This window comes from Eleginops maclovinus, chromosome 8, assembly GCF_036324505.1.
Source record: "Eleginops maclovinus isolate JMC-PN-2008 ecotype Puerto Natales chromosome 8, JC_Emac_rtc_rv5, whole genome shotgun sequence".
NCBI classification, from domain to species: Eukaryota; Metazoa; Chordata; class Actinopteri; order Perciformes; family Eleginopidae; genus Eleginops; species Eleginops maclovinus.
In genome coordinates this window covers 938,741-963,361 of record NC_086356.1, presented here as the reverse complement: position 1 = coordinate 963,361, position 24,621 = coordinate 938,741, and the positions used below count along the sequence as shown (strand labels likewise).

The 24,621-nt window shown below is 42.2% G+C and overlaps 3 protein-coding genes across 5 annotated transcripts in view; 2 read left to right on the top strand and 1 right to left on the bottom strand.

Annotated features, from left to right (window-relative positions):
- grk5 (G protein-coupled receptor kinase 5) overlaps window positions 1-9,391 on the top strand; it is a 13,920-nt gene extending 4,529 nt beyond the window's left edge. For all 3 annotated transcript variants that reach the window (XM_063888963.1, XM_063888962.1, XM_063888964.1), the window contains 13 exons: window positions 1,616-1,693; window positions 2,036-2,133; window positions 2,259-2,351; window positions 2,631-2,694; window positions 3,102-3,242; window positions 3,374-3,564; window positions 3,971-4,008; window positions 5,216-5,305; window positions 5,527-5,735; window positions 6,868-7,005; window positions 7,715-7,852; window positions 7,972-8,103; window positions 9,038-9,391. In XM_063888963.1, the coding sequence (XP_063745033.1) occupies window positions 1,616-1,693; window positions 2,036-2,133; window positions 2,259-2,351; window positions 2,631-2,694; window positions 3,102-3,242; window positions 3,374-3,564; window positions 3,971-4,008; window positions 5,216-5,305; window positions 5,527-5,735; window positions 6,868-7,005; window positions 7,715-7,852; window positions 7,972-8,103; window positions 9,038-9,127 (1,500 nt within the window). In that variant the 3' untranslated portion in view covers window positions 9,128-9,391. The remainder of the gene's footprint in view (window positions 1-1,615; window positions 1,694-2,035; window positions 2,134-2,258; window positions 2,352-2,630; window positions 2,695-3,101; window positions 3,243-3,373; window positions 3,565-3,970; window positions 4,009-5,215; window positions 5,306-5,526; window positions 5,736-6,867; window positions 7,006-7,714; window positions 7,853-7,971; window positions 8,104-9,037) is intronic.
- A 1,563-nt stretch (window positions 9,392-10,954) lies between these two features.
- Window positions 10,955-17,989, bottom strand: ash2l (ash2 like, histone lysine methyltransferase complex subunit). The gene is given in 18 exon segments (XM_063888960.1): window positions 10,955-11,426; window positions 11,428-11,451; window positions 11,700-11,759; window positions 11,843-11,941; window positions 12,139-12,231; window positions 12,532-12,725; window positions 12,805-12,972; window positions 13,092-13,309; window positions 13,479-13,578; window positions 14,514-14,531; window positions 14,745-14,820; window positions 14,945-15,040; window positions 15,156-15,251; window positions 15,486-15,580; window positions 16,184-16,272; window positions 16,370-16,515; window positions 16,626-16,692; window positions 17,907-17,989. Coding segments are annotated over 18 exon segments (1,782 nt in total). The 5' UTR covers window positions 17,966-17,989; the 3' UTR covers window positions 10,955-11,342.
- Window positions 17,990-23,102: 5,113 nt separating this feature from the next.
- On the top strand, window positions 23,103-24,061 carry pnx (posterior neuron-specific homeobox). Its single transcript, XM_063888967.1, is given in 3 exon segments — window positions 23,103-23,217; window positions 23,523-23,638; window positions 23,640-24,061. Coding segments are annotated over 3 exon segments (564 nt in total). The 3' UTR covers window positions 23,973-24,061.
- The last annotated feature ends 560 nt before the right edge of the window (window positions 24,062-24,621 follow it).

Here is a 24,621-nt window from a genome sequence, read left to right as displayed (position 1 = left end):
AGGTGTATGTAGAGTCTCTACTTTAAAGAGTCCTCTCCTGCTGATGTTCAGGTGTATATCAGTATGTAGAGTCTCTACTTTAAAGAGTCCTCTCCTGCTGATGTTCAGGTGTATATCAGTATGTAGAGTCTCTACTTTAAAGAGTCCTCTCCTGCTGATGTTCAGGTGTATATCAGTCTGTAGCGTCTCTACTTTAAAGAGTCCTCTCCTGCTGATGTTCAGGTGTATATCAGTATGTAGAGTCTCTACTTTAAAGAGTCCTCTCCTGCTGATGTTCAGGTGTATATCAGTCTGTAGCGTCTCTACTTTAAAGAGTCCTCTCCTGCTGATGTTCAGGTGTATATCAGTATGTAGAGTCTCTACTTTAAAGAGTCCTCTCCTGCTGATGTTCAGGTGTATATCAGTATGTAGAGTCTCTACTTTAAAGAGTCCTCTCCTGCTGATGTTCAGGTGTATATCAGTATGTAGTGTCTCTACTATGTAGAGTCTCTACTTTAAAGAGTCCTCTCCTGCTGATGTTCAGGTGTATATCAGTATGTAGTGTCTCTACTTTAAAGAGTCCTCTCCTGCTGATGTTCAGGTGTATATCAGTATGTAGAGTCTCTACTTTAAAGAGTCCTCTCCTGCTGATGTTCAGGTGTATATCAGTATGTAGTGTCTCTACTTTAAAGAGTCCTCTCCTGCTGATGTTCAGGTGTATATCAGTATGTAGTGTCTCTACTTTAAAGAGTCCTCTCCTGCTGATGTTCAGGTGTATATCAGTATGTAGAGTCTCTACTTTAAAGAGTCCTCTCCTGCTGATGTTCAGGTGTATATCAGTATGTAGTGTCTCTACTTTAAAGAGTCCTCTCCTGCTGATGTTCAGGTGTATATCAGTATGTAGAGTCTCTACTTTAAAGAGTCCTCTCCTGCTGATGTTCAGGTGTATATCAGTATTGTCTCTACTTTAAAGAGTCCTCTCCTGCTGATGTTCAGGTGTATATCAGTATGTAGTGTCTCTACTATGTAGAGTCTCTACTTTAAAGAGTCCTCTCCTGCTTATGTTCAGGTGTATATCAGTATGTAGAGTCTCTACTTTAAAGAGTCCTCTCCTGCTGATGTTCAGGTGTATATCAGTATGTAGAGTCTCTACTTTAAAGAGTCCTCTCCTGCTGATGTTCAGGTGTATGTCAGTATGTAGTGTCTCTACTTTAAAGAGTCCTCTCCTGCTGATGTTCAGGTGTATATCAGTATGTAGTGTCTCTACTTTAAAGAGTCCTCTCCTGCTGATGTTCAGGTGTATATCAGTATGTAGAGTCTCTACTTTAAAGAGTCCTCTCCTGCTGATGTTCAGGTGTATATCAGTATGTAGTGTCTCTACTTTAAAGAGTCCTCTCCTGCTGATGTTCAGGTGTATATCAGTATGTAGAGTCTCTACTTTAAAGAGTCCTCTCCTGCTGATGTTCAGGTGTATATCAGTATGTAGAGTCTCTACTTTAAAGAGTCCTCTCCTGCTGATGTTCAGGTGTATATCAGTATGTAGCGTCTCTACTTTAAAGAGTCCTCTCCTGCTGATGTTCAGGTGTAGTGTCTCTACTTTAAAGAGTACTGTTTTTACACTCTTCTTCTCTGCTAGGACGCCTTCGAGATGAAGTCAGACGAGGAGAGGAAAGATTTCGGCCTCAGCATCATCCAGAGATTCCTCATGAGTCAGGTCTGTAAAATAAACTAAAGAAAATCAACAGTTCCTCAAAAATGAACAACACACTTTTTCTACAAATAAATAATAATTCAGTTCTAACTTTTTTAATGTTTATTTGAAATGAATGATAATAATTGATAATATAGAAAATATATTTACATATTTAAAGAAAATACAAATCAAATCAAAATGGAGATCTCTACTTTCACTCTTGTTAACATTTTGTTTCTTCCACCTAACTCTGTGTTTGTAGTACACACACAGACTCAGTTCAGTTATCATGTCACATTATGCACCAGCTCTGAATTCCACTGCTTACTTATGATTTGTCCCTCTTCATGCCTGGCTCTGCAGTCGATCCAGTGTGTGTCCGTGGTGCAGAGGCACGAGCAGAGCTGCATCCACAGCCTGGAGTTCGACCCCTGCATGGACGTCTTCCACCGCTGCACGGAGTAAGTCCTGCATGCTCCCTTTCTGATCAATGATCTGATCACTTATCTGATCACTTATCTGATCACTTATCTGATCACTTATCTGCACATTTTCATCAAGCTAACCCCTCTGTCTCACGCTGTAGAGACCTACACAGCTACCTGAGCGGAGAGCCCTTCATGCATTACCAGCAGAGCATGTTCTTCGACCGCTTCGTGCAGTGGAAGATCCTGGAGAGGTCAGTGTGTGTGTGTGTGTGTGTGTGTGTGTGTGTGTGTGTGTGTGTGTGTGTGTGTGTGTGTGTGTGTGTGTGTGTGTTGTGTCTGTGTTGTGTGTGTGTGTGTGTGTGTGTGTGAGTGTGTGTGTGTGTGGATAAACAAGGAAGCAAGACAGACAAAGGACAATGAATGAATGCACACGTGTTGGGCAGCTGGTTTGTCTGCTTGTCCTGAACGTTGACTCTGTTTCTGTTTAGAATAAATCAGAATGAAAACTGAATCCTGTGTTTCTCCTCAAGGCTGCCAATCACCAAGCAGACGTTCAGACAGTACAGACTGCTGGGGAAGGGAGGCTTTGGAGAGGTAACGGTTATCACTGAATAATAAACATCTGCTCTGGTCTAAAATGATTTAATGAGTAGTTAATCTGTTCTGAGATCAGACATATTTTAAAATGTAAAAGAAAAAGTATAATAATGTCTAGAAATAAATTCAAATGAATTAAAACAAGGAATAAAATATAATAAAACATTTAAATATGAAATATATATTTTAAAAGTATAACATTTAAATATGAAATATATATTTTAAATGAATAAATACAATTAAAAAAAGTCCTATGGATTCAGATTTTATGAAATTAGAACAAATTATTATTATATTATATTTGAAATAACAAAGAAATACTTCATTTTCACTCTTCATCAGTAGCTTTGACCTGACCTTAAATCAAATGTGCCATATTTAACCTCACTGTGATGTGGCTGCAGGTGTGGGCGTGTCAGGTGCGCGCCACAGGGATGATGTACGCCTGCAAGAAGCTGGATAAAACCCATGTGAAGAAGAGGAAGGGGGAGGCCATGGCTCTGAACGAGAAGCAGATCCTGGAGGGGCTGGACAGCAGATTCGTGGTGCGGAGACAGATTCCTTCAATGTGGGATTAATCCGCAGCAGAAAATAGTCCCACTTGTCTTGCTGCTCTGACACCTGCATTTCCCAACAAGGATGAATAAATCTCTCCCTTATTTCTTGTCTGATCCAGGTGAGTCTGGCGTACGCCTACGAGACGAAGCACGCCCTGTGCATGGTCCTGACCATGATGAGCGGGGGGGATCTGAGGTTTCACATCCACAACATCGGGCAGCCGGGCCTGGACAAAACAAGGGTTCGTTTCTACGCTGCAGAGGTCTGCTGCGGACTGATGCACCTGCACAGCAAGTCCATCGTCTACAGGTCAGTGGGCCCGTGCTTGAGGAGAACAGCTTCATGTGTACATATGGATGTCTGTATTAGTTAAATACAGATGTGTCTGGAAGGAGGATCTGGCGGCAGAAAGTAAAACAGGTTCATCCATGACATGAGTTCAATCTTTTTCAATTACAAGAAATTAAAGTAATTGCAAAGAGTTTCCAGTCACCTGTCATCATTCCACCTGTACCTGTTTTAAATGGTGGGGAGTTTAGTTGAACAACACAGTGAGTTCATAGTGAGCTGTAAAGTCTGCATTTGCATGTCAGAAGAGAAATAACTCGGAGACACTTCCTCATATTTGTGCAGCACTTAAGAAACGGCCTTTATTTCTCATTCCAGGACATATTAAACCCCACCTCTCAATGAAATGCTCTGTCTCCTCCTGCAGGGATATGAAACCAGAAAACATCCTGCTGGACGACAACGGTATGTACGGAGACAGTGAACGCCTCGCGCCTGCTTCAATGATAAATATCTCTGCATCAACATTAGTGTTGATCTGATGACGTGGATCACATTCCCAGCCCTGCAGACGGGATGAAACGGTATTTTTAGCTCTGAAGGAGTCTGATGATAAGGGTTCGAGTCGAGCCAGTCTTCAGACTCCGGTTCAAACAAAGGCCTGAGCAGGAAGTGAAAGCTGCTCAGGTGTGGTGTCTATTTTTAGAAGAGCACCTGTTCCTGCATTCTTGGCAGCGCGTTTGGAGACCTGGATCTACCTTTTTGTTCGACGTGTTTTCATTTATTACACATTCCTGTTTAGAGTAGCAACCAGAGGCCGAAGAAGCGGACACTGTCCTGTTTTACATTCCTGTTTTTGAATATTTGTTCTGACATACTTTACATTTTTCTTCTGGAGTTGTTCTCATAAATCCAGAACAGTTTTTCACGTATTGTCTGCAAAATGTTCTGTGATTTTTCTTTAGTAAAAGTAGATCTTACTTCTTTAAATACGTAATAAATAACAGCCCTGTGTTCAAAGTAAAGGAGTACATCAAAATGTTGACTTCTTCATGAAGGCTTTTGGAAGATTTTCAGAAATGATTCAAAATTCCTTCTGACATTTTTAACGTAAATCTAGAAAAATTCTCCCATTTCTAGACATACAAACTAAAAATGGAGAGTTCTGAGACATCTTCCAGGCATTTATTCCACATTACTCTCTGTGTTTCAACCTATTGTGAAGAACTACTCAGAATCTACTGAGTTTAAGTAAAAGTCCTCAATGTTGTGTTCAGAAGTATTACCACCAAATTAATGAATGCATTAGTGAAGTTTATTTTGGACATTTTTTCTGAAAATGATTTCTTATTACTTCTGGATATTTTTACATCCAGAATATTCTAGAATTTTTTCAGACTTTTTACTTACATTGTTTACGTTATTTTTGGAACATTTTACAGATATCTTTCGGTGTCTTTTTGCATGTTATTTCCCGAGGTGGAAACTCCTCAGGGTTTGTGCTTGAGTAAATCTACCCGTCACCTCCCTCCCCTGGTTGTTACCCGTCCTGCTTCTCCGTCGTAGAGGAGGAGCTGACTGAGCAGAAGGGAAAGTCCGTCTTATTAAGGGTGGAAAAATAAACCGGTTTGGTGATTTTTATTCTTACCTTTTCTTTATTTCCTTCCTCCAGGACACATCCGCATCTCTGACCTGGGCCTGGCTGTGAGGCTGAGTGAGGGGACGCTGGTGAGAGGCAGGGTGGGAACCGCAGGGTACATGGGTACGTTTGAAGTCCCTGTGGTGGATTTAAATGCGAATAAAGTCTCGTTTTTTCTCGCATTATAAGAAATGAAATCTTTACAAAGCATGCACAACAAAAGGAAATACAGTGAGAACTATAATGCATGAAATATCGAGCACATCAGGAAACATACGGTCCGATATGAAGACCACTGTCCTCAGGTCCCCCCTGCAGGTGTAACCGTTTCCTCCTGATTTCAGCCCCCGAGGTGATCGGACACAAGCACTACGGGATGAGCGTGGACTGGTGGGGTCTCGGCTGTCTGGTTTACGAGATGACGGCGGGGAAGCCCCCCCTCCGAGCCCGAGGAGAGCACCCCAAAGCCTCGGAGATGGAGAGGAGGATCCAGAACCAACAGCTGGAGTTCGGGGAGAAATTCGGAAAAGCTGTAAAGAACCTCTGCTCCTCCGTGAGTCCATTTACTGAAGTACACGACCCGAGTACTTGTACTTTTACTGAAGTACACGACCCGAGTACTTCTACTTTTACTGAAGTACACGACCCAAGTAGTTCTACTTTTACTGAAGTACAAGATCTGAGTACTTGTACTTTAACTGAAGCACAGGATCTGAGTACTTGTACTTTAACTGAAGCACTGGATCTGAGTACTTGTACTTTAACTGAAGCACAGGATCTGAGTACTTGTACTTTAACTGAAGCACTGGATCTGAGTACTTGTACTTTAACTGAAGCACAGGATCTGAGTACTTGTACTTTTAATGAAGTACAATATCTGAGTACTTGTACTTTTAATGAAGTACAGGATCTGAGTACTTGTACTTTAACTGAAGCACAGGATCTGAGTACTTGTACTTTAACTGAAGGACAGGATCTGCGTACTTGTACTTTAACTGAAGCACAGGATCTGCGTACTTGTACTTTAACTGAAGCACTGGATCTGAGTACTTGTACTTTAACTGAAGCACAGGATCTGAGTACTTGTACTTTAACTGAAGCACTGGATCTGAGTACTTGTACTTTAACTGAAGCACAGGATCTGAGTACTTGTACTTTTAATGAAGTACAATATCTGAGTACTTGTACTTTTAATGAAGTACAGGATCTGAGTACTTGTACTTTAACTGAAGGACAGGATCTGAGTACTTGTACTTTTAATGAAGTACAATATCTGAGTACTTCTACTTTAACTGAAGCACAGGATCTGAGTACTTGTACTTTAACTGAAGGACAGGATCTGCGTACTTGTACTTTAACTGAAGCACAGGATCTGCGTACTTGTACTTTAACTGAAGCACAGGATCTGAGTACTTGTACTTTAACTGAAGCACAGGATCTGAGTACTTGTACTTTAACTGAAGCACAGGATCTGAGTACTTGTACTTTAACTGAAGCACAGGATCTGAGTACTTGTACTTTAACTGAAGCACAGGATCTGAGTACTTGTACTTTAACTGAAGCACAGGATCTGAGTACTTGTACTTTAACTGAAGCACAGGATCTGAGTACTTGTACTTTAACTGAAGGACAGGATCTGAGTACTTGTACCACAGTAAATACTGAAGGTTCTTCCTGTGCTGCAGCTGCTGAATAAAGACCCCAAAGAGAGGCTGGGATGTGGGGGTCCGGGGGGGGCGGAGGTGCAGACGCATCGTTTCTTCAGGAAGATCAACTTCCGGATGCTGGAGGCCGGACTCGTGCAGCCGCCGTTCAAACCTGATGCAAGTACTCCAAAACTAAAGCTCTAAAGATGGATCACACAGAATACGTGAATATTTACCACAACATGTCAGCATACAAGTGAACTGATGAGGAGTCAGAAATAGAGTACACAGTCGCAGCAGTAGAAAGTATTTCTTCGTTCAATACTTGAAAACACCCTTATTATGTTAGTAATTATAGAAAATAATAAAGACAAAATTCAAGTTTATTACGTTTAAAAGCATTTGTGTCCTTGGAATAATAATTATATATAATAATAAAAACAGCATTTATTAAGTAGTATAAATGTACTTGAAGTGGTGGAAGAAGTTATCAAATATATTGCTTAATAAAAGAAAAGTATGAGGTTAAAATATAATATTATTAGTAATAATAATAATAATATTAATAATAATTAATATTATTATTAATATTATTATTATTATTATTATTATTATTAATATTATGAATATGCTAAAATACATTAAAGCAAACACATTAAATAATGCACAACATGAGTATGTTAGTAAATGTTAGAACTTGGACAATCTTTGTAATAAGGTGCTTTAAGAGGCTTTTTAAATGTCTTTTTTGGTGAAACACTTTGTAATATCGGTAGAGTCAGAGTTATTTAGTTCGACATGAAGTGAAGTTAGCTCCTGAGCACTTGTCATTGGTTGTTCTTGGAAAAGAAAGGGTTAGAAAACGAAGCTGTGTCGCCCCCTGCAGCCCAGACTGGTGTACTGCAGCGACGTGCAGGACATCGAGGAGTTCTCCACGGTGAAGGGGGTCATCCTGGGTCAGACCGACAGCGAGTTCTACTCCAAGTTCAACACCGGCAGCGTCCCCATCAGCTGGCAGAACGAGGTACCGGACCTCTGCTGGAGGATTTGCCTTTCATGCCAGTTTATACTCCAACTCCTCTTCAATCCAAGGGGAATACCCACCTGAAAACCCCTTCCTCCCCCTGTTCCTCTCCTCTGCAGGTGATCGAGACGGGCTGTTTCAAGGAGCTGAATGTTTTCGGACCTGAAGGATCCAGATCCTCAGACCTGGACTGGACTCAGACCCCCGAGAGCCCCAAACGCAGCCTGCTGGACCGGATCTTCCGCAGAAACGTGAGGAGACTCTCCAGCAGTATTCTGCATTAATGTGACTGCTGTTTTCCCTGGTGTTTGTACGTTATTCTGTAAGAAAGGAGCTTTTTTCTACATTTTTCACCAAATCTTTTGGATCTTTTTCAGACATTGTTTGCAAAATATTATTTCGGTACATTTTCGTTTCGGTATTTGGTCATTTTAGTCCTTTTGAATATTTTTGGGATATATTTTTGAAGATTGTTGTGCATTTACTTGGAAAAGATTCACATAAAAACAATTTATTTTATTTACTGAACATTTTGCATATTTATCCCACGTATTACGAAAGATAACTGTCCATGATATTTGACATGTTTTCTGGGACATTTTTCATAATTTCTTCTTGATTATTTTCAATAATTTATTCTGTTATTTGAACATTTTTCACCTTTGGAAATATCTCATTAATATCACAAGTTTTTCACATAATTATCTAAAATGTTCCGCTCTTTCTGAACATTTTGTGGATATTCTTTTGGAGTTGTTTTTATTTTAATCCAAAGATTTCAAACGATTGTTGACATTTTTCACTCTTGTTTTTGCATTTTCAGGTGTTTTTGGACTTCATACATTTCTTTGTTCTTCATCTTACTGCTGTGGGTGTTTTTACGTCCTCTATTAACTGTTGGCGACTTTAATCTGCAGCAGCGCTTCATATTCTATAAATTCCAAGTTAACTTTTCAGGAGTTTCTCAGAAAAAAGGCCTGATTTTCAGCTTTGTGATGAGGCATTTTCCAGCTGATCTAAGAGGCTTTTTGAGTTTCAGTTCATCACAAATCTGCAGAGGAAGACGCTGAAAAGCTGTTTTATGAAAGCAACATAAGAATAATATTAACCTTGGAGATGTAGGGAAGTGTAAAGCATCATGAATGTAAAAACGTATCTTGAATTTCTAATCTTCTCCCCCCTCAGCACCCCCAGGATGCGTCCGATGAGAGCAGACACAGTTTGATTTCCAGTGAGAACTACTTGAAGTCGGGCCTGGTGAGCACGACGCTGTGAGGACGCTCAGAGACTCAAAGACACTGAAACACAAACGCTGGAGGAGAGTTTCCTGCCCCAGCTTCACTATATCAGCACTTCTTCATTGCTCCTCAGTGTCATTGACGCACATCCTTTATTAAATCAAACGCCTTCAGTAGCAGAAGCACGAAACACAGTATGACATTAAAACTGACTTCACCAGTAGAACTGTTTTAGCAGAAGAGGCCGTTTCATTCAGACTCTGTGATCTCTTTTATAAATAATAAACCGTAGTTATTTTTCCTTCTGTTTCAATCAATGTAGCGTCTCTACTTTAAAGAGTCCTCTCCTGCTGATGTTCAGGTGTACATCAGTATGTAGAGTCTCTACTTTAAAGAGTCCTCTCCTGCTGATGTTCAGGTGTATATCAGTATGTAGAGTCTCTACTTTAAAGAGTCCTCTCCTGCTGATGTTCAGGTGTATATCAGTATGTAGTGTCTCTACTTTAAAGAGTCCTCTCCTGCTGATGTTCAGGTGTATATCAGTATGTAGTGTCTCTACTTTAAAGAGTCCTCTCCTGCTGATGTTCAGGTGTATATCAGTATGTACAGTCTCTACTTTAAAGAGTCCTCTCCTGCTGATGTTCAGGTGTATATCAGTATGTAGAGTCTCTACTTTAAAGAGTCCTCTCCTGCTGATGTTCAGGTGTATATCAGTATGTAGAGTCTCTACTTTAAAGAGTCCTCTCCTGCTGATGTTCAGGTGTATATAGGTATGTAGTGTCTCTACTTTAAAGAGTCCTCTCCTGCTGATGTTCAGGTGTATATCAGTATGTAGAGTCTCTACTTTAAAGAGTCCTCTCCTGCTGATGTTCAGGTGTATATCAGTATGTAGAGTCTCTACTTTAAAGAGTCCTCTCCTGCTGATGTTCAGGTGTATATCAGTATGTAGTGTATCTACTTTAAAGAGTCCTCTCCTGCTGATGTTCAGGTGTATATCAGTATGTAGAGTCTCTACTTTAAAGAGTCCTCTCCTGCTGATGTTCAGGTGTATATCAGTATGTAGAGTCTCTACTTTAAAGAGTCCTCTCCTGCTGATGTTCAGGTGTATATCAGTATGTAGTGTCTCTACTTTAAAGAGTCCTCTCCTGCTGATGTTCAGGTGTATATCAGTATGTAGTGTCTCTACTTTAAAGAGTCCTCTCCTGCTGATGTTCAGGTGTATATCAGTATGTAGAGTCTCTTCTTTAAAGAGTCCTTTCCTGCTGATGTTCAGGTGTATATCAGTATGTAGTGTCTCTACTTTAAAGAGTCCTCTCCTGCTGATGTTCAGGTGTATATCAGTATGTAGAGTCTCTACTTTAAAGAGTCCTCTCCTGCTGATGTTCAGGTGTATATCAGTATGTAGTGTCTCTACTTTAAAGAGTCCTCTCCTGCTGATGTTCACGTGTATATCAGTATGTAGAGTCTCTACTTTAAAGAGTCCTCTCCTGCTGATGTTCAGGTGTATATCAGTATGTAGTGTCTCTACTTTAAAGAGTCCTCTCCTGCTGATGTTCAGGTGTATATCAGTATGTAGAGTCTCTACTTTAAAGAGTCCTCTCCTGCTGATGTTCACGTGTATATCAGTATGTAGAGTCTCTACTTTAAAGAGTCCTCTCCTGCTGATGTTCAGGTGTATATCAGTATGTAGAGTCTCTACTTTAAAGAGTCCTCTCCTGCTGATGTTCAGGTGTATATCAGTATGTAGAGTCTCTACTTTAAAGAGTCCTCTCCTGCTGATGTTCAGGTGTATATCAGTATGTAGTGTCTCTACTTAAAAGAGTCCTCTCCTGCTGATGTTCAGGTGTGAATCAATGAGTTTAACTTTGTCCATTTAGCATGTTTTTTTATTTAACCCGGAGTATAAAACAGTGATAATTGACAGATTGTAAAACAGATAAACTCAGACTAAAACTGACGGCTGCAGGATCAGCTGTTTCTGCAGACTCGTGACAAAATAACTTCAAAAAATACAGATTTTAAAGGAAAGCTCCAGAAATAAGTCGTCAGATGTTCGGAGAGGAATGTCTGCTGATTAACGAATCATAAGCAGCCAATAAGAAATGAGCTTTGAGTAATCACAGCATATTTATTCACTTCCTGTCTTCAGAACTGCTTTCACAAGAGTGGATATCAGCCTCTCTGAGCCACAGTTCTCTGGTGCTTGTTATGTTATCTTGGGGGTTTGTGTGCGTTCTGAATGGAAGCCGTGATCATCCCTCCCACGGGGGGGAGCGCCGTCCGTCCACGTCCGTCTCCACGTGGTACAGCATGTCCGCCAGCGTGTGCTCCGTCACCTGCGCCCCAGCCCATGTCACTCATCTGATGGAGGAAAATAATTAAAGCAGAAAAAGATTGAAGATGATCTGTTTTCATTCTATTTATCCTCTCTGATTTTATTAACTCATAGGAAGATGTAGTATTAGTATTATTTAGCAGAGAGGGAAGCCATACTGCATCTACTGGGGACTGGGTTTGAATGTAGTGTCCCACAAAGTTTCTCACTGCTCCAGTTTGCTTTGGATTCAGCCTAAGATAACCCTATTAACCCTGGGAGTTTGTAAACTCACCGGCTGGTACTTGAGGTCCTTCGGAGGGTGTTTGAAATGTGGGCCGAAGTTAACTGACACCTGGGAGAGAAAGAAGGACACGTTGAGATGTAGATGAAGCAGAACGACTCGTGTGTGAAGCGTTTCTTCTCTCCTGTACTGACCGTGCAGCTCTTGTAGAGTGAGATGGCCGGGAAGTACATGCCTTCAAACAGGTTCTCAAAGGCGACACCTTGACTCACTCCGTTTTTAAAGAATATCATCTGAACAAAAGGAAACAACGTAAAACAACAGGTTTTCCAACTGGATTTTTAGGATTTTAAGACGCCTTCAGATCAGACAAACCCAACATAACACCAGATAAATATAGAAAGATGTGTATGTATTTTAATAAATAAAGGCCACGTCCCGGGGTATAGTAACAAAAGAGAGGATAAAAAGCCCGATATGTTTTCCTCACCTTGCTGGGAGTCATTGACTTCAGGCTTTTCTCTGCTTTGTCCACATAGTCCTTCTCCTCAAAGTACAGGTAGCTCTTGAACTTGATAAGCGCCTGAAAAAGACAAAGACACAACATCTTCTATTTTTTGCTCAGCAGATATTGATATTGATATTCAGAGTTCGTTTCAATCCTTTCAGTAAAGACGGCCCCGCTGCACATTGCCCCTCATTACTTGATTCTGATTGGTCACTTTGGACATTTCAGAGGTTAACACTCGATAACACACAGCTGCTTAGCAAATAAGAGAGGAGGAGGTTAAAACACAGAGTGCTGGCTGTCCGATAACCAGCAGAAGGAGGTTGATGTGATTGTTCTGTTGTCAGGTCGGTATACGACCCACTGCGTCCTCACCTTGTCCTTGTAGGTGTCGGGCAGCGCCTTGGCGGTCTCCGTTCCGTCGGGCAGCTCGATGAAGAAGCCCAGCGTGTCTCCCTGACCGAAGCCCGAGGAGTAATGCTTCCCTATGGACTGGTGGAAGCGAGTGCCCTTCTTACTGCGCCACGAGTAGCTGAACTTATCGTAGCCCAGAGGCGCCTGCAGGTTACCTGGAGCATGAGAGAGGGACGGGGTGTCAGGAAGCATTATTCTGCAGGTGCACGTGACTTCCTGAACCGATCCACTGACCGAGGGGTTGAGACCAGCCGAGTCTGGCGGCCGTCTCCGAAGGCATCTCATCCACGGTCACCTCGAAGTACCACGATCCTTTCCTGACGCCGTGAGAGGCTCGGACCATGGAGTAACCTTTCTCCCCGGTGACAGTCAGGCGGTCGTCGGATATCTTCAGCTGAGGCGCTGCAACGGGAGCAAAAGATGGGTCTCTTTGGTGCATTTCAAGCCTCTTACATAGAGGATTCATCTTATGTTTAGGGACCTGTTACTATCAGCACGTCATGTGTGGGTCTCCGGGTTACCTCGGTCGTGCAGGGCCAGCAGCACTCGCTCGTACAGACAGGCCCGGTACAGATCTCCAGGGATGGGTTTCCCGGCCCAACAGTCCAGCTCCAGCTTCTCCGGGTCTGGAGCATGGGGATCGGGTTCTGCCAGGATGTATCGGTACCCGTCTTTATTAAAGGGATGCTCCAGGGGGTAACCATGGGGGGGGAGGCGCTGCGCCGAGAACAGGGGGTCGCTGAGAAGTAGGAGGAGGGGTTCGTTTAGCTTTGATTTAAAGACTGAGGGGAGATTTAGCGTGTACAATGAATGAAATGAAGGGCTTACTCTCAAAATGATGTTGACTAAATCCTGAACTCATTCGCTGATAACACAGAGAGAGAGTGTGTGTGTGTGTGTTCTCGTACCTGCGTGTTCTCTTGGCGGCTCCCGCTGCAGTGTTGTCCTGTTGCTGTTGTTGTTTACGTTTGGCCCCTCGTCCTTTCCCGGGGCCAGGAGCCAGAGCACCTTCAGGGGAAAACACAACAAGTCACACCTCTGAAAACACACACACACACACACACACACACACACACACACACACACACACACACACACACACACACACACACACACACACACACACACACACACACACACACACACACACACACACACACACACACACACACACACACACACACACACACACACACACACACACACACACACACACACACACACACACACACACACACACACACACACACACACAGGGGAAACAACAGGCACAGAGGCAGGAATTAGTTTGCACGGCATTTTCCAAACCACATGAAACCACGCGGCTCTCACTAAGCAGCAGCAACATTTCAGGAAGCCAGAGGACGCCGGGAGCTCTACCTCTTCCTCCCAGATAAAAAAAAACACTGACTGGTTGGAAATGAATTGGAAATTGGTCACACAAGTCCAAAACAATCCCATGAAGCCACCACTGGAATTCAATTGTTCAAATTGTGCGCTGATGATATGGTTGTGGCTTCAGCAGAAAAAAAGCAAACTATTCAAAACAGAGCTATAACCGTGAAGAAATCCATAATCCAATAACCAAACGGCTAACAATTAAAGTCTGAAGACTAGTTTTGCACTTCCACTTTAAACCTGCTTCTAATATCCACACGGAGGAGAAGGAGGAGAGACAACAGGGCTCATTTGCATTGGATGAAAGCCAATAGCAAAGTCCTCTTTCAGCGAGGAGACTGTGAGGAGCCAATGAGCAGCCAGCGGGAGACGAGGAAGGCAACAGATCAAAGCTTTTGTGGGGGGTGCATAAAGCAGACAAGGCAGGGGATTACAGCTGGATGAAGTTGCCCACAAGATGCTTAATGAGGAACCTCAGGGCCAACTTCCATCCAGAGGCTCACACACACACACACGCTCCAGGTGCCGACACACTACATATTCACCTGAGAAAGAAGATCCACCTGGAACACAATGCACAACATCACCATGGTCATCATTTCACAATGCAGGGGGGACGGATTTTATAGGCTGACCCTGAAGGCAGCATCTCCCTGGTTCAATGAAAACCATGTTGACCTCTGGGACTCATTCCTGCACCTCTCTCTACAGGCCAGGGATGGGAAACATGTCCCTGAGGAGGCCTTTGTTTTATCATTTCTGTTTCCTATTCTCACCATTGAGCCCTGCAGCAGTGGGAGCAGCGGCGGTCTGTTTCTGGGAGTCATACGAGGGTCCGATGGTCCCCAGGTCCTGCAGAACAAACAGGATTAGACATGTAAAGAAACCTAACCAGCAAGTCACGGGACAAATGCTGTCACGGGGCGACACATATATGTTATTATACTCATAATGATAAGGAATAATGAGGATCTACCTGATCCAAAAGGCCAAACTTGGGGTACTCCTCCTCTGGGTCTTTACTGCCAGGGTCCGGGTGCTCCTTCACCAGGAAAACATCTCGCTCTTTACTCTGGAAATGAAGCACAAATGTTACTACATGTATTGAGGTTTAGAGTGGAGGATCAGACATGATATTTGGAGTATTCATATGAAGGATCAGAGCCGTATATCTCTGTGTTCCGTACCATGGTCTTCACGATGTTGTTGGGCCAGGTGAGCTTCCCGGGCCTCTGACGAGTCGTCATGCACTCCCAGTACTTATCGATGAACGGGATGATATCCTGCACGATAAAACAAACCATTGTAATAACACAAATGATAGTCGTATCCATAACTAATTCATACTAACTTATATGGAGTGCCAGTTCATTACACGAACATCTTAAAATGAAAAGGAGAACAAATCGGACCTTCTCTTTACTCAAAGTCAATAGACTATTTATTTTGAAAAGCCCAATATCACATACTCCTGATTTAAGGGTCCGATATATATTTGTAAAACACGTGAGGCTCACCTTGTCTTTGGGGAACATGGTCTTCGGATGCTCGTCTTGTGTTCTGGACCTCCAGGTCAGGTTGGCCAGCGCCGTGAGACACATCTCCTTCAGGTCTGCACACAGAGAGGCTGCTTACAGATGTGCACCAGAACACACTCACAGCTCAAAGGGTCAATGGAGAAGCTTTTTCACTTAAACGCATCTTCATTAAGGAACTCTTGATAGAAAAATGACACCATCAGGGTTTAAATGTGTTCCCCATAACCCTTGCATTCTCTCTGAAATAAAGTCTGCCACCAGGTACAATCTCCTGGGAAAATGAAGCCTTGATCTCACAGAAAAAGTGTGCAATGAGAACAGGATTAAGATCGCCATTCCCACTATCAGAAGAGTACCAATGCACGCTCCCAGTAGCGTAAATGGTGGACAGTGGACTAAGGTAAGTCATGCATGCATTTGCATTCAGAGGAGAGGTTGCTTTTGCTGCAGAGAAGGAGAGACTGCCAAGAGGAGGGGGGGGGGGGGGGGGGTTCTCTGCAGAAGAACCAGGGACTCATGGGATTAAATTACAATATTATATAGAAATATATTTCTTGCCTCTTGACGCTTATTGGAAATAGCCGCTAAGAGGGTCTGAAAAGTCTCTAAATGTGGTAAAAAGTCCCCGGATAATGCAGTGGAGGAACAGGTCTTGAGATTTAACACAGAACACCTACTGGCTTGTTTCCTGAGGAAGTACGTGTTGCCGCTGTGATGGCACACGTTGCAGTGAAACACATAGTTGGTCATGAAGGGAAGGCAGGTGCTGCGGAGGAGGAGGAGGAAACATGACATCATTAAATAGCCCATCAGTTCTGTGTATAGTCAAATCAAAGATGATATTTTAATAACTAATAACATACACGGTGTCAATGCTGAACGTGTCCGCAGTGAACCACTTCATGCAGAGCGCACACTGCAGCTCCACTTCCCCCAGCTGCCTCCCGCTCTCCTCGTCTCCGGATCCCGTCAGAGCGTCGGCGGCTTCAGATCCATCCCCCGCTGCTTCCTGTCGGACACAGAGTCTGATTACACAACAGCACATGGATCATGGAAGAGGAGCGTCTCATGCAACAAAGAGAAACACACGGGTATAAAAGTGATGTCTGAGAGGGTTACCATCGCCTCTTTGCCGTTGGATGATTCTGTATCCATGCTGGGGGGGATTTCCCCAAATGCAGCGTCCCTGCAAGAACAACAGAAATATAAATCAGGGGATTAGGTATATACTTCAAAGTAGAAGTACTCAGATCTTGTTTTTGAGTAAAAGTAGATGTACTTAGATCTTGTACTTGAGTAAAATAGAAGTACTCAGATCTTGTACTTGAGTAAAAGTAGAAGTACTCAGATCTTGTACTTGAGTAAAGTAGAAGTACTCAGATCTTGTACTTGAGTAGAAGTAGAAGTACTCAGATCTTGTACTTGAGTAAAAGTAGAAGTACTCAGATCTTGTACTTGAGTAGAAGTAGAAGTACTCAGATATTGTACTTCAGTAAAAGTAGAAGTACTCAGGTCTTGTACTTGAGTAAAGTAGAAGTACTCAGATATTGTACTTGAGTAGAAGTAGAAGTACTCAGATATTGTACTTGAGTAAAGTAGAAGTACTCAGATCTTGTACTTGAGTAAAGTAGAAGTACTCAGGTCTTGTATTTGAGTAAAGTCGAAGTACTCAGGTCTTGTACTTGAGTAAAGTAGAAGTACTCAGATCTTGTACTTGAGTAAAGAAGAAGTACTCAGGTCTTGTACTTGAGTAAAGTAGAAGTACCAGAGTGTAGGAATACTCAGTCACAGTGAAAGTATTCTAAATGTTCCTCCAGTGAAAGTAGAAAGTACTCTCCTCTAAATGTACTTAAAGTAGCGACAGTAAAAGTAGTCATTGTCTGATTGGTCCATTTCAGAATAATATCTCTGATATGTTTTATAATGATTGATCAGTAAAGTGTTCTCAGAGCTGGTAAAGGTGCAGCTAGTTTGAATGGCTTTGTATACTGCAGGGTAGCTGCTGGATTTACTGCAGCTGAACTACAGTCTGATTTAAGGGCTGATTATATCTACCATCATTAATCCTAATCTGACAAGCAACTAAATATATGTAATGGATTAGAAGTATACCATTTACCTCTTCAGTAGAAGTAGAGGAACAATACAAGTACCTCTAAATGTTACCTTAGTACAGTACTTGAGTAAATGTACTTCCTAACTTTAAAGTTCTGAATATTTTAAACATTTTCTCCTTTTTTGCTCTAACGGTTATTCTATGAAATGCTAACATTAGCAGCGATGCTAACACCGTTTCCAGCATGAAAACAGCACCGAATCGCTCCATATTTTTGCAGATAATCAGAATAATGAGCTTCACATCAGTAAGAATAGACAAGATGTTGAATGAAGGACACAGACCCGTCTCCGGTCTCCGGTTCTGGTTTAGCGGTGCTGACCGCCTCTCCTTCTGACGCCATGTTTCAAATCAATGACAACAAAAAGGGGCAGACTTCCGGTGTGCACCAACTTCCGGTTTGGTGTTCAGCGCAGCAGCGACACCCCGGGCTGACGGGTGAACTGCACCTTACCGCCAAGGGTTTAATGCCAGGTTTACACATACAGTGGGGCAAAAAAGTATTTAGTCAGCCACCAATTGTGCAAGTTCTCCCATTTAAAAAGATGAGAGAGGCCTGTAATTTTTATCATAGGTATACCTCAACTATGAGAGACAGAATGAGAAAAAAAAATCCAGGAAATCACATTGTAGGATTTTTAAAGAATTAATTGGTAAATTCCTCGGTAAAATAAGTATTTGGTCACCTACAAACAAGCAAGATTTCTGGCTCTCACAGGCCTGTAACTTCTTCTTTAAGAGGCTCCTCTGTCCTCCACTCGTTACCTGTATTAATGGCACCTTTTTGAACTCGTTATCAGTATAAAAGACACCTGTCCACAACCTCAAACAGTCATACTCCAAACTCCACTATGGCCAAGACCAAAGAGCTGTCAAAGGAGACCAGAGACAAAATTGTAGACCTGCATCAGGCTGGGAAAACTGAATCTGCAATAGGTAAGCAGCTTGGTGTGAAGAAATCAACTGTGGGAGCAATTATTAGAAAATGGAAGACATACAAGACCACTGCTAATCTCCCTCGATCTGGGGCTCCACGCAAGATCTCACCCCGTGGGGTCAAAATGATCACAAGAACGGTGAGCAAAAATCCCAGAACCACACGGGGGGACCTAGTGAATGACCTGCAGAGAGCTGGGACCAAAGTAACAGAGGCTACCATCAGTAACACACTACGCCGCCAGGGACTTAAATCCTGCAGTTCCAGACGTGTCCCCCTGCTTAAGCCAGTACATGTCCAGGCCCGTCTGAAGTTTGCCAGAGGGCATTTGGATGATCCAGAAGAGGATTGGGAGAATGTCATATGGTCAGAAGAAACCAAAATAGAACTTTTTGGTAAAAACTCAACTCGTCGTGTTTGGAGGAGAAAGAATGCAGAGTTGCATCCAAAGAACACCATAACTACTGTGAAGCATGGGGGTGGAAACATCATGCTTTGGGGCTGTTTTTCTGCAAAGGGACCAGGACGACTGATCCGTGTAAAGGAAAGAATGAATGGGGCCATGTATCGTGAGATTTTGTGTGAAAACCTCCTTCCATCAGCAAGGGCACTGAAGATGAAGCGTGGCTGGGTCTTTCAGCATGACAATGATCCCAAACACACCGCCAGGGCAACGAAGGAGTGGCTTCGTAAGAAGCATTTCAAGGTCCTGGAGTGGCCTAGCCAGTCTCCAGATCTCAACCCCATAGAAAATCTTTGGAGGGAGTTGAAAGTCCGTGTTGCCCAGCGACAGCCCCAAAACATCAGTGCTTTAGAGGAGATCTGCATGGAGGAATGGGCCAAAATACCAGCAACAGTGTGTGGAAACCTTGTGAAGACTTACAGAAAACGTTTGACCTCTGTCATTGCCAACAAAGGGTATAAAACAAAGTATTGAGATGAACTTTTGTTATTGACCAAATACTTATTTTCCACAATCATTTGAAATAAATTCTTTAAAAATCCTACAATGTGATTTCCTGGATTTTTTTTTCTCATTCTGTCTCTCATAGTTGAGGTATACCTATGATAAAAATTACAGGCCTCTCTCATCTTTTTAAATGGGAGAACTTGCACAATTGGTGGCTGACTAAATACTTTTTTGCCCCACTGTACAAGGAATTTGATTTGGGGTCTGGTGGGGCGAACATAAACAATCTAACCATAAATAAAAATGTCTGAGAAACTATTTAGCATTAAAAAGAAAATTCTAAAGACAGGTTTAAATTTAAAACTACGAAGAACCTTAAAAGCGTCTTCTAATTCGAAATATTCATTTTCTATTTACAAGGAATAAGAAATATTGATTATTTGAAGCATTACAGAATATAATAGAAGATTGCATTAAGAAAAAGGTAGCATTGTGAGGAAATGTGCACATTATACAGAGGATTCATTTTACAAAGGATTAGTTTTTAATCTTTTTCTCAGTTAATTGACATTTAGATTTTTTCTTGTGTTTTGTCAGGTATTTATTTCTTTACTACAGGTGTTTTGTGTGTTCACCATGTCCTGTTGTAGCCTAGTTTATTAGCTTTGGGGCCGTGGTGGTGAAGTCCATAGGGACTTGGATTGGGAACCAGAAGGTCACTGGACCAAGTCTCTTCTTCTTCAGTTAAAATACATTTGGTATCAACATCTTGTGAGAAAAGAAAGTCAGAATTCTGAGAATGAAGTTGGAATGGGGATTCAAAAAAGTCCAAATAAAGTAGGAATTCTGATTAAAACACGTGAACTGTGAGGACAGAGATATATTGAAAGTGTTTTGCGTTATTGTTAAAGTATAGGTGTTCCTGCACTGAGCTGATTGATGCAGCGTGCTCCTGACGTCTACACCAAGCAGCAGATCAGATGTTTGGATGTGCAAATGCCTTCTTTGCTTTTCAACCCCTCGACATTTCCAGCTACTGTTTTACAAACTGAAGAGCGACATAAAGAGCTTTGTGAGGCCGAGAGAGAGACCACCCCACGCATGTTCTGAAAGTCAAACGTTATTTAGGAGTTTGTGGCGCTGTTAAACGAGCACCAGTCAAAGAAACGTGAAGCACAAAGACAAGTGTGCCAGCAGTCGCCCCACAAAGAGCCCAGAGCACCCCTGGGTGCTGCAGTAAAAGTCTGAAAGACATTGTTAGGGCATAATAGTCCTGCTCTCTCCTCCTCCTGTCCTCCTCCATGGAGACACATCTGTGGTGCAGTGAGGAAGGTATGAATAGGTGACTGATTCAGACCTCTAGTAACTGTTATTCCCCATCCAGTTTAGATGCAAGTCTTAAACTGGTTCTTGTTCTGGTTTCCCATTCATTTTATTTTACTCATTTATACGCTCTGTAAGAAGAAAAAGGTGGCAATACATTATTAATCAAATGAAACAGGAGATGCAGCAGTTATGTAAAGAGAAAAATAAACAAAATTAATTCAATTAAAAATGTACACAATTATATTTCAAAAGACATTTGACAATGTTTATGAAATACAACAAAAAGGGGGCAACAGATCCTGTATTTACAGGCTGAATCAGAATCCTGCTTTTTTTCCTAATGCCCTAAAACAACACCATGCAACTTAAAATGTCTCTCCTCATCTCTTCTTCCTCACCTCTTCTTCTTCATCTCTTCTTCATCTCCCCCCGGAGTCCGTCCACTTCCCGTTGTCCTGCAGGAACCAAGCTGAGGGTCAGAGAGGGTCAGACCCACCGTCACATCTGCTAATTGTCCTGCTGGCCGGCCTCCTCTCTGCAGGAGTCTGCAAACCGGCAGCTGCCATCTTCATCTCTTACCCCCCCCCTCAGGATCATTTACTACCCCCTCCTCTCCCCTCAGGTTATTAGGAAACTATAACCCATAATGTGGATCTAAAGACGGGACTGTGGCCTGAATAGTGAAGTTAATGGAGGGAGATTAAACTGAGGAAGCTGATCATTAAACAGAGACATGCGTACGGTAACGAGGCACTCAAAGTACGTCCGTTGACAGGTTACTTTACACTTCTGTTTTCCTGTACAGGTCATGGTTACACAGCTGAAGTTCCTCTACATACTGTATATATCATCTTTGAGGCTTGGGTTTCAAACTTTCTGAACTGTTTTTTTTACACATTTCTGATTTTTTTCCACAAAATTCTGACTTTTTTTCAGATCCAAATTCAGAACTTTCTCAGACTTCTGAAAGGTTTATTTAAGAAATCTGAATGCTGTCTTTTTTTCACACAATTCAGATTTTTTTCCACAAAGTTTTAACTTTTTTTCACAAGAGGACGGGACTTTTTTGAGGCTTCGTTTTTAAACTTTCTGAAATGTTTGTCGAGCCAAAGTGAGGACATCCCCCGTAAAGTTTAAGCGAAAAGTCCAAACTATAAAACAGATTTATGAATCAGAACCTATCTTCTTCTTCTCTTCAATTAATTATCTAACGACCCTCAGATTTATCTCGTTGGGACCCTTTGGAGGGCCCAAACCCCTAGGTTGAGAACCACTGGACTAAGCGTAGCTCCACATAATAAACAAACTAAGAAGTCATCAAGACATTTGACTGCACAGCTAGTATTCTTACCTAATGCTTAAGGAGTGTTTCTGCCTTTATATTCTGGGACTTTAGAGAAAATATCTCTATGGAGCTCAGAGTCCTCCACATGTTCTATCTCTCAGAGTACTTTTACTTTTAGTATATTTAGATGCTAAATCTCAAGTAGAGATTGTGTTTTAAGAGCTTAGTATGTGTACTTTCACTTAAGTTAGAAAATTCAGACTTTTTTCCCCAAAATTGTGTTAGGGATCTGATGACTTCTTCCAACACAGTTTATTTGTTTCAGAAAATGTATTTTAAAGGCGGTATTCCTGATTTATGGAGTGGTACAAAAAGAGTCCCTCTGTAGAAACCTTTGACTCTTATGTGTTAACAGAATAAAACCAGACTGTTGAACCTGGCTTCATGCAATGTTTAGATTTCTCTTCTGGAAAATATGCAAATCCACACATATTTAATTACATAGAGCCTGATTTGCATATTTAAACACAACATTACACATTACAGTTCTGACCCCCTCTCAGTCTGCAGGATCAGATGGTCATAAACTTGTTAGTGGCTTCATCATTAAAGGTGGGGGGGACTCCACAGAGGAGAGAAAGGCTTCTTAACTTTCCCTTTGAGGAGTCCATGAATTAGCATCACAAGACGCGTTCACGTGTCCTACCAGCGCACAATCACACAATTGCAAATAATGACAAGCGGAGCCACAAAGGGGAACACGCAGGGGAAGAAAGGGGGCACATTTCCAGCAGATGCACGGTAATAAATAACAACCTCAAGCCCCCCCAGCTGAGATCCACATTTGCATTTCGGAGTGTTTGTGGGGTCGGAGCGTGTCAGAGGAGGGATTGTTGTGCAATACACATCCGGGACCTTTTTTCACCGAAATGTTAATGTGCACGGTGGCGTGTTCACGCGCTGTGTATATAAAGGGTTAGGACAGAAGATCACTACCTGCAGACCTGATCCTGATCCTGAAGATGAAGCCAGAAGCAAAACTGATCCAGAGGACAGCCTTCTCAGTGGAGGACATTTTGGACCCGGCTAAATTTACAAGAAGAAAAATAATGTGTGCAGAGGATGCATCTGCAGCAGGTGAGGAGCTCTTTTAGAAAGTCTTAAAACTATGCAGAAGTGGAGGGAAAGGTATTCCATTGCACAGTATTTCATTTGAAATGCTTTCTTAAGAGGATCAGATTAGATTTAGAGTTGGGGTTTTACTCACCATTCCTCTGTAAAAACAACCGGTAAAACAATGTATGTATATAAATGAAATCCGATTGAAGAAATGAAATGGGGTCTAATCTTTAAAGTTACTTTCAAATCAACAGTCAGAATGCTTCACAATCGGAGATAAATAACTCTAACTGATCTAATCATTCATTTCCTTTTCCTTTCAGGACCTTCCACCCACAGCGATGAAGGCAGAAAGCTTCACCCGGCAGGAGGCCTCTGCAGCTCGGAGGAAGAGGAGGCTCTGAGTCCGGAGAGGAAGAGGCTCCACAGCCTGAAGGCGAAAGAGCCGCAGGATCCGCACCGCCTTCAGCCTGGAGCAGCTGCACCTCCTGGAGCTGAGCTTCAGCCGGAGCCACTACCTGTCGGTGCTAGAGAGGCACGCCATTTCCGCGGCGCTGCGCCTCTCCGAGACCCAGGTGAAGATCTGGTTCCAGAACCGGCGCACCAAATGGAAGAAGGAGCAGCAGCTGCAGGGTATGGAGGCCGAGGAGGAACACGGCTTCATGTCCGGGTTCTCCACCCTCACCTGCAGCCCGCCGTACTACCCACAGATCCCCCCACAGATCCACATGTTCTCACCGCTGGGGCCGTTCCATCACCACTTTTACGCATGAAGCGCAAATCTGGGCACATTATGGACCAACGCGTGGAGCAGCAGACAAAATGACTTCCTGAAGAATATGGCACTATTTTCATGATTAATAAGAGCTCAAAGTGCCAAACATGACTGGATTTAATAACGTAAACTATTTTTATAATGTAATTATTCTATAACTTATTTTTTTAATAAACATTTTCTATAAAGTTTTTCTCGATTGATCTTTTTTTTCTTCAAGTTAATAGTTGATTATTTTAAACAACTGTAGTATATGCAATGATGTGCACACATTTACAGAGACACACACATTAAATACCTTGTGTTTTTATTTACATAAAGTGTAATAATTCATGTTTTAAGTTAAATCCCAATATCCCAATCGATGTTTAAGCTTCCATAAAAGCAGGTAACTAAAGTCTAAAGAAGCAAAGCGTGCCTGAGAGAGGTTTTAAACTAACCGTGTGCACCAATTTAGTTTAAAACTGTGGGTTAAATCATCCAAAAGCTGCAGGTTTGGTCAAAAAACACATCGAAAGTTTGACTAAATCCGAAGACATTTAGCAATCATTGAGAGGGGAGTCAAGGCAATGCATCCGTACAGATATCTTACCATCTCCCCATCAGACTCCGCAAAGGATTCATGTGGTTCCACTTTCTTCAAATGT